The 10,491-nt window shown below is 35.6% G+C and overlaps 1 protein-coding gene across 5 annotated transcripts in view; it reads left to right on the top strand.

Moving 5' to 3' along the window:
• The window catches only part of LOC135215449 (metastasis-associated protein MTA1-like), a 234,983-nt gene that overhangs the window by 89,904 nt on the left and 134,588 nt on the right, over window positions 1-10,491 (top strand). For all 5 annotated transcript variants that reach the window (XM_064250125.1, XM_064250124.1, XM_064250123.1 and 2 more), the window contains exon 8: window positions 10,176-10,288. In XM_064250125.1, coding sequence (XP_064106195.1) covers window positions 10,176-10,288 — 113 coding nt within the window. The remainder of the gene's footprint in view (window positions 1-10,175; window positions 10,289-10,491) is intronic.

Genomic DNA, 10,491 nt, shown 5'->3' with positions numbered 1-10,491 from the left:
TCAATCCCCAAATTATATCTCTCATAGGGAAAGGAAGAAAAATAAAAAAAAGATAATCACAAGTAAGTTTCCCCAATCACAAAATACATAATACATGTATAGTATGCATAACTCCCGCGTTTTTCCCAAGAAATGCTCCATGTAAAGTTATGGAATTTGCCAGAAAGCAAACTCTTACCCATGCGCTTTCATGAAATGCTATTGTCAACATTTCCAGATATTGCGAAAATTCTGAGCAATCGTCCTCAGAGGAAAAAAGTCAGCACACGGCTCATCACATCGCTTGTCAGCAGAAAAATCGCCTGCGGACGTTTGCTCAAACAGCAGCATAAAAATTGTCTAGTCAGACACACAAGTTTGGAAACCCATGATTCTATAGAAAAAGGTCTAACAGACACATTTCACAGAATTAACTCCAGGATATGACTAATGTGTTCAAAGATTTGTCTCAAAGACTTATTCTCTCAACATGACTTTGCCCCAAATTATATGCTTCCAAGAATAACACACTTATGAACATAACAAATGCACACATTTCCATAGGACTCGTAATGCAGTAATGACACTCGCCTCTAAATAGTCACGAAACCAAAGAGAAAGAACCACAGAAATCTCCTCTTGGCTCAAAAAAACAAACTCCCATAACCACAAAAAAAAGGGTCACCCGCCAGAATTAATTCACTCTATTTCGGCAAATACAAAATATTTACCTCTATTTCCCCAATAACTCCATGTGGAACAAACAAGGCTCCAAAAAAATATATCTCCAAAAAAATGTTTACTCAAGGCATCTAACTCACACACTCACAAATATTGCCCCATAATCTCCAAATATGGCTGCAAAATAATTGAACTAAACATAGCTCTCATCACCATTGGCAAATATCAAAAATGGCCAAAAATATATCTCCAATATATTATATCTCAAAATATAACTCCAAGATAATATATCTCAATTATAACTCCAAAATAATATATACCTCCAATTATAACTCCAAATATATCTCAATTATCTCTCCAAAATAACATATCTCCAATTCTCCAGAGAATAACTCAATGTCATAGTCAAAAACTATAAAACACTCCATTTAGCATAACTGCTAAAAAAGGGCAAAAATTTGGCAAATAAAACTGTCTAGAAAATTCTAGAAAAAATCACCAATGTGCCACAAGACATTATAACAGAAACTCCAAACACACACATATGCACTACGACATAGGCCACTAGAAAACTTACCCAAGTTTCCTATCTCTCACAAAGTCGTCACAAATACAACAAAGGTATTGTGCAAGAAAACTCACAATTTCTGGAACCTATATATCCAGAGAAAAAATGTAGCACCATTACGTATGCATTCAAAACGTGCAAGAAATTCTCCCATATATTTCTCTGCAGCATCAAATAGCTAAAACACAAACACGTTCCCGAACACTGACTCTAAGTCACGAACTGAGATATTAAAAAATATTCACAACAACTGGAGAGAAAAAATAAACTCAAATTCACCCTTGGTAAAAAAAAAACTTGTGTCAGCGATGGCTAATTTCCAAAAAAGGAGAAAAGAAAAATCAACGGCCTTGTTCACTATCTCCCGTGACTCACTAGATGTCAAGCAATTATCCGCTGAACTCATAAAAAAAAGGAAAAAAAAAACTAAAATAATGTGTTGTTAGTTCCTCCCAAAATTCAAAAAAAAAGATTTTACCTCCCTTGATAGCATTACAATACCCACGTATTAGTATATAAAAAATCAGTATCAGAAATATCACTATAAAAAAAAAATCACCAAATTTTGCTATCATCAAAATCACCAGTATCAGTATAAAAAAAAAACATCACCAATGTTAATGCTTGTCCATTCTCCAAAAATTCAGCACAAAATTCAGCAAGAGTTCAACAAGTTTCAACACAATTCACCAAGATTCAGTCATCCCCGTGAATCACTGAAATAATCTCCAAAGTTACAAAAACTCAACAAATAATTAAGACAAGATCTCTCCCGTTAATTCATCGTAATAATTCTCCATGAATAATTATCTGTAATAATTATCAACTAATCTCCCATGAAATATCTCAAATCTCTTGCAAAGTATGTCTCCCGTAATGATAATTATACTTAAGCAACCCTCCCGTGACACATCTCAAGTATAATAATTATTATTAATAATAATAATAACTCCATAGCAATAATTCTCTTGCAAAGATCTCAAGTAAGGGTGAAATTCAAAATAGCTTACAACAGTATTGCTGAACCTCATGACACACAATTTCTCCAGATGCAACACCATACATCACCACTCGGCACTATTTTCAAAGTAATCTCTCCAACACAATTAAAAAAATAATGATAATCCGTGTATCCCCCTTATATTTGTTTCTTCCAAGGCACAAAGAAAACATACACCCATACAATGCATTTCAATTCTCTTTTTATTTCCTTTTCTCTTCCTCCAAGAGAGAAAAAATATCTCTTCTAAAAAAAAAAAAGACTACGGGCGTTTCACTTCATCAACTAGTCAATCAGCTGATATCTTAGTATTCATTGTCAAGACCAGACTTGTCTTCAACAGCCCGACAAAGAAAAAAAAAAAAGAAAGGGGGAGTTCACCCACACTCAGAAAAAAAAAAAAAAAAAAGTTTCTCCCCCCGTTAGAACAACCCCTCAGTCAAGCGGCAGAATACTCCCAGGCATGCCAGTAGTCCCCGCAGTAGTACCCATATCCCCTTGAACAGTGTCTGAGGACCCCCTCCCAAGGTATACACTAGTACCCATCTCGCAATCCCCGAGACATGCCAGTACCCTCGCAATGCCCCTCTCGAGGCATGCAGTACCCACAATGCAACGCGCCTCTCTGCAGAAATGTGCTGAGCCCGTAAAATTGTGGCCGCTCTGTCTCTAAGCCAAATATGCTTATCTAAGCACAGTTCACATGCATGGAAAAAAAAAACTTCTTAATACACCCTCATATTTTAAACAAAGACGAAAACGTCTATTATAAACAGGCGTGAATAAAGAAAACACGTCACTTCTGCTACTAGGGGGCAAAGACAAGAAAAATTTTTGACCTCTTGAACCAATCCCATTCCACTGAAATATTTAAAACAACCCTCCCCTTCAAAACAATAGTTTTTAACACTCACCACTCCATAATGGGAACAAAAATAACTCGGAATTCGCGTAGAATACGTAAATCTCGTCTGCACAATGCAAACGCGATCGGCGAAAAGGCACCTGACAACACTCACTCACAAACCAGACTGAGTTACTCGTCTCATGCCATGAAGAATCTCGGTACGAGCAAATTTGATGACCCTAATAGAATTTCTTTCCTCATCCCACATCCCACGGACGGATATTTCTCTACCCCTTTTCACTTAGCAACCGAGATCTAACAATTTAACAATATCCCACATCCCACGGACGGATATTTCTCTACCCCTTTTCACTTAGCAACCGAGATCTAACAATTTAACAATTTTCCACAATCCCACAAAAGCTTTGTCGTTCGAAAACTATCGCTAAGCCACAACCCATAACCCCTTTATTTTTTTTTTAACTGGTCACCTATATCTGCATTGGCGTTCCTTGGCATAAAAAAAAACTTTTATACCACTATCCCACCGCTGCCACCAATCCTGTAATGGGGAGATTCCCGCATTACTTATCAGGTAAGCATGCAGCACGAACAGAAGGCAAACCAACACAGTATTACACACAGCCTCTCTCTCTCTCTCTCTCTCTCTCTCTCTCTCTCTCTCTCTCTCTCTCTCTCTCTCTCTCTCTCTCTCTCCACTCTACACTCTGTTCTCCCCATTCTAACAGGTAATGAAAATGAGAGAGTCGCATCATAACATTAACATTTATTAACAATGAATAAATAATGAATCAATCAAGTAATCAAGTCTTACAGACTAACTCAAAAACCCCGAACAGTAAAATGTCTAAGAGTAATGGTAGTCACCAAAAAGTCTACACCCATCTGGGAACTCTTTGTCCCCCTCAATTGCCAGTTCTGCCAGAATCGTCTGTTTCAAAGACAGAGCACATCCCGGTAAGTACACATAAGTTTAGCAACAAAATCTAAAGATCAGATATTCTTAAAAATGTCAAACAGACAACAAGCTGCTCCTTGGCTAAAGTAATCTTAACACTCACCCAAGCAACCGGACACTTAAACACTATGTCGCACAAACTCCCGGTGGAGCACCACGGCATCTTGCCTTTCTCCTGAAGACCCTCTATCAAAATCCCCCCATAGACTTGCGTATGAAACTATTAAAGGGAAGAGGCACACACGCACATACGAACACACAGTTCGTTAACGCCTCACGGTTCTAGCTGCATCCAGTTTCACAAAGGCACTTTGAGAAGAGTTCATAAACTGTCGTGCATTGACTTGTCTAACTAAGCATTTTTATCTCACGCCATCCCTAGAAACTCATTGTTCAGCTACTCTCGGGTCGTTGCTTCTCCCTGTTCTTCACATTCCATAGGTCACAGAGAACACATGGACAATATATTATTAATCAAAAACCCTAGGTGTTTCATATATATATATATATATATAATATATATACACACACACACACACACACACACACATATATATACAGTAGTACCTCAAGATACGAAATTAATCCGTTCTGAGGGGCCCTTCGTATCATGAGGTTTTCGTATCTTGGACCACATTTTGCATGTAAAATGGCTAATCCGTTCCAAGCCCTCCAAAAACACCCCAGTAAATTTCATACTAAAGCTAAATTGACCTATAAACAATGAAATACTACAACAATTTGGACCATTCAATAACTAAATTAATAAAGAAAATGCAAAATATATCCTGTAAATAAAGTGTATATTAGTTTACATGGTAACAAGAAATATACTGTACGTATGTAAAATGTGGAAGCTTACCTTTCGAGTGAGGCTACGTACATACGTAACTATCCAAGAAAGATTGCTCCTGCCTACTTTTCACAATGTTCATGTGTGAGCCTTTTCGGGGGGTGTCTTCTACAAATGATTGCACTTTATGAAAAGCGGCTTTAATTTCTGCCATTTTTTCTTTTTCTTTTGTACATATGTACGTACGCACACTTTAAAAAATATACGTACGTACTACATATTACATGACTATCCAAGGAAGATTGCTTCTGCCTACTTTTCACAATGTTCCTGTGTGAGCCTTTTTGGGGGGTGTCTTCTACAAAGGATTGCACTTTATGAAAAGCGGCTTTAATTTCTTTTTTTTTTTTTTTTTAACTTTTTTTGACTTTTTTTTACTTATTTATGTAAGTTTTTTTTTTTTTTTATATATATACAGAATTTCAACTTTCTGTTTTTTATCACTTGGTTCTTTTTCTGCACCTCATGACTCTGTTGGCCCTGGTGTCCATCAAAACCCTGTTCAACCAAATGCTCTCTCTGCAACTGATTTCGGTACTGAATGTTCGGCTGCTGACCTTCAACATAAACTGAAGTGCCTTGATTATACGTGCTACTGGTATGCATGTTGTAAATAATTGGCCTACACCCTCTGTTCAGCAGGGAGTGGAGATTCTACCAACCTTGCAAAGTTTCAAGTTATCTCATGAGAGAGACCTTGATCACTTAGCCCATGTGAGAGATCTTGGTAACTTTTTTTTAAATACGTACACATTGACGATCCCGAAAACTAATACCGCGTGCATACTATAACAATGCTGGTACCGAGAGGCCGAGCCACGCCACCACGTGTACATAGTACAGTGGTCCCCCCGTATTCGCGGGGGATGCGTACCAGACCCCCCCGTGAATAGTTAGAACCCGCGAATGTTTGGAACCCCTATAAAAATGCTAAAAAACAGCCTATTTTGTTAGTTAAAACTTAAGAAAAACCCACTAAAAGTTTTCATACATGGTATTTTTAATAGTTTTATCACAAAAAGTGCATTTTATGATGAAATTCATAAAAAAAACCAGGAATTTGTGGATATTTACCATAGAAAAATACCGCGAATGCACGAATAATGCAGGGAAACGTTCCCGAGAGAAATCAGCAAATGTGTGAGTCCGCGAATCTGGAGAACACGAATACGGGGTGTCCACTGTAGATGCATGATGGGAGGGACACTGGCCAATAGGAGAGAAGGATTTCATGGCCGCGACTAGCATCAGGAACCAATGGGAGAGCAGGAGGATGGTGGCAAGTCTACTAGTATTAAGATGGCGGCGCCCGGTGCGATTTTCAAAATTGTTATCCGGGCGAATCTCGGACTTTCAGAAACCTTTCGTATCCTGAAAACTTTTCGTATGTAGAGCCGTTAAGTTTTTTGTATTGGCTTTCCTATCTTGAGTTTTTCGTAGGTTGAGCCTTTCGTATCTCGAGGATACGTATACTGTTTGGTAGTTTCAGTAGTTGAAGAGAGATAATGAAAATTTATGGCTTACTGTGTAAAGTGATTGCTTGGCGATCGTTCGATACTCGTAAGTACTGGATGTAAACAGAAGTTTGGAAGATTTTTTTGTTTGTTTATTTTAGTTAATGGTTACTTAATAATTATTTGAAATGAGTACATGCAATACATTTAATAAAAAACTTGTGAATTAGATATTATAAAATATAAAATAAATCAGACTGCCAACAAATACGTATTTTTTAGAATTCTTCTTCCGTTTTATTATTACGTTATGTATACGTATGTTTCATTATAGCTGTCAGTAACTCGGTATCTTCATTAGGTAAAGATAGAATAAAGAATAGAAATGAATGGTTATTATACTGTTTGGTAGTTTCATTAGTTGAAGAGAGATACTAATGAAAATTTATGGCTTATTGTGTGCTTGGAAAAATGATTGCTTGGCGTTCGTTTGGTACTCGTAAGACGGGTAAGGGCTGAATATATAAACAATCGATTGGAAGGTTTTTTGGTTTGTTTGTTTGTGTATTATAGTTAATGATTAATTAATAATTATTTGAAATGAGTACATACTGGTTATTTATACATTTTATTGGCATATTCTAAGATTTTAGCTCTTAGGTTTAGATGTCAGAATCATAGACTAGGCTACAGTAGCAACCGCTAACATAGGCTAGGCTCATTGCTAAGGGACATATGCTAAAGTCCTAATATATGCAGTAAAACTGGGGTCGAACATTACATGCAGTTGAATATTACTCAAGTATGTACAGTATTTTGCCTTTTTGGAGTCATATTTCTTCCGTCGGATCGGCGTCGTAACCCTAGAACATGCGTTTTAGGCCTGGAAATATAATTTACTGGGGTGTTTTTGGAGGGCTTGGAACTGATTAGCCATTTTACATGTAAAATGTGGTCCAAGATACAAAAACTTCATGATACGAAGGGCGCCTCAGAATGGATTAATTTCGTATCTCGAGGTACTACTGTATTAATGTGTATATATATACAGTAGTACCTCAAGATACGAAAGGCTCAACTTACGAAAAATCCAAGTTACGGAAGCCAATGCGAAAAGTTTTCAAGATACGAAAGGTTGTTGCTGTAAAGTCCAGAGATTCGCCCGGACCACCGAGAACAATTTTAAAACTCCCGCGCCGCCAACTGAGTAAACTCGCCACCATCCTCCCGCTCTCCCATTGGTTCCTGATGCTAGTCACCCCATAAGGTCCTGCTCTCCTATTGGTCAGCATCTACCCCTTGTGCTTTAAGTATTCTATTGGTAAAAGGTTGCTGTAAATTGAAAAACTTATTCATGCAATACATTTAATAAAGAAAACATTAGGTAAAGATAGAATAAAGAATAGAAATGAATGGTTATTATACTGTTTGGTAGTTTCAGTAGTTGAAGAGAGATAATGAAAATTTATGGCTTACTGTGTAAAAGTGATTGCTTGGCGATCGTTCGATACTCGTAAGTGCTGGATGTAAACTGACGTTTGGAAGCTTTTTTTTGTTTGTTTATTATAGTTAATGGTTACTTAATAATTATTTGAAATGAGTACATGCAATACATTTAATAACAAAAAATTGTGAATTAGATATCATAAAATATAAAATAAATCAGACTGCCAACAAATACGTATTTTTTAGAATTCTTCTTCTGTTTTATTATTACGTTACGTATACGCATGTTTCATTATAGCTGTCGGTAACTCGGTATCTTCATTAGGTAAAGATAGAATAAAGAATAGAAATGAATGGTTATTATACTGTTTGGTGGTTTCATTAGTTGAAGAATAAAGAATAGAAATGCATGGTTATTATACTGTTTGGTGGTTTCATTAGTTGAAGAGAGATACTAATGACAATTTATGGCTTACTGTGTGCTAGGAAAAATGATTGCTTGGTGCTCGTTCGATACTCTAAGACGGGTAAGAGCTGGATGTAAACAATCGATCGGAAGGTTTGTTTTTTGTTTGTTTGTGTATTATAGTTAATGATTAATTAATAATTATTTGAAATGAGTACATACTGATTATTTATACATTTTATTGGCATATTCTAAGCTTTTAGCTCTTACGTTTAGATGTCAGAATCATAGACTAGGCTACAGTAGCAACCGCTAACATAGGCTAGGCTTATTGCTAAGGGACATATGCTAAAGTCCTAATATATGCAGTAAAAATGGGGTTGAACATTACATGCAGTTGAATATTACTCAAGTATGTACAGTATTTTGCCTTTTTGGAGTCATATTTCTTCCGTCGTAACCCTAGAACATGCGTTTTAGGCCTAGAAATATAATTTACTGGGGTGCTTTTGGAGGGCTTGGAACGGATTAGCCATTTTACATGTAAAATGTGTTCCAAGTTACGAAAAACTCATAATACGAAGGCCGTCTCGGAACGGATTAATTTCGTATCTCGAGGTACCACTGTGTATATATATATATATATATAATATATATATATATATATATATATATATATATATATATATCTATATCTATATCTATATCTATATATATATATATATATATATATCTATATATATATATCTATATCTATATCTATATCTATTTGTGTGTGTGACCTTGACCTGGGTCGCGTAGGTCTCTTAAGTTATGCAGAAATCAAATGCTCAGTGATTAATTTAACACTGGTCTTATATTCTAATAAAATTACACAAGGGCCTGAGTGAGAGAAAAGGTAAATTCTATAAAAACCCGAGTTTCGGACTGAGGATGGGAACCGGCGGAGGGAACCAAGGGGAACGGTTTGTGTATATATATATATATATATAAATAAAGGTTTTTTTGCCACGAAGGAAAAAAATGAAAAAACGAGTTGGCCGAGTACTTTCGGTCCTATTCGGACCCTTTACTGAGGCATACTGATTTTACAAAGAACACCATAGTCCCCCCCCAAAAGAAGGCTTAATATACAAACTGACACTACCAAATTAGCCATAAGCCTTCTTTTGACTATGGTGTTCTTTGTAAAATCAGTATGCCTCAGTAAAGGGTCCGAATAGGACCGAAAGTACTCGGCCAACTCGTTTTTTTCATTTTTTTCCTTCGTGGCAAAAAAACCTTTATTTATACATAGCATCACGTTTATATACTTCGTGATCAAGTTATTCATATATATATATATATATATATATATATATATATATATATATATATATATATATATATATATATATATATATTTATTTATATTTTATATATATATTATTAGCTGGAATTCTGTTGTAAAAGAACATTTTTACCTGGTATATCTGTTTATTATGTACAATGGTCTGGTTTGTTAAAAATATAAAACTTCAAAATTTGTTACAATTTTAAAACATAAAACTAGAAGTCAGCAGCAACATTTTGGGGAGTGACACTTGTAATAATTATAGATAGAAGGTGTAGCTATTTTGAATTATATGAACAGCTGCTTTGTAGTTGCAATATCAAGTTACATTTATTTGCCTTTTCTAGAAAAATTGTAATTCTCCCTAATATTATTTAAAATTTCAGAACATTCTAAATCTTGTTTATAAGATGTATTTTTTATAAATGTTTACAGTTTGATGTATTTTGATAACTTTACAGTTTGATGTATTTTGATAGCAAATGTAACTTGAACAGCAGGTTTGTGTGAAAAATGACAGAAATAAGGGGTGTGAATCATATTAATGTTTTTGTAGTTGCAATATAAAGTTGTATTTGTTTGCCTTTTTTTTTTTTAATTAAATTTTCACAAAGCATTTGAATTTTCAGTAACAAACCAAACCCTGCAGCATTGTCAAATGGTAAAACACCCTCCATGGTGAATGGGAATGGGACGACAGTTGATGTCTCATTATCTGGCAAAGCTTGCGAGTCTTGTCATAGTAAGTAAAAATATCTACCTTATGTATTTGAGAGAGAGAGAGAGAGAGAGAGAGAGAGAGACATTATCAAGATGAATTTATCATAATTTTATGTTTATAGTCCACTAAACAAAGACTCAAGTAGTACTGAGAGAGAGAGAGAGAGAGAGAGAGAGAGAGAGAGAGAGAGAGAGAGAGAGAGAGAGAGAGAGACTAACAACACA

The sequence above is a fragment of the Macrobrachium nipponense genome, chromosome 5, assembly GCF_015104395.2.
Source record: "Macrobrachium nipponense isolate FS-2020 chromosome 5, ASM1510439v2, whole genome shotgun sequence".
Lineage (NCBI taxonomy): Eukaryota > Metazoa > Arthropoda > Malacostraca > Decapoda > Palaemonidae > Macrobrachium > Macrobrachium nipponense.
The sequence above is the reverse complement of the archived record's forward strand: the minus strand, read 5'-3'. Positions and strand labels throughout refer to the sequence as shown.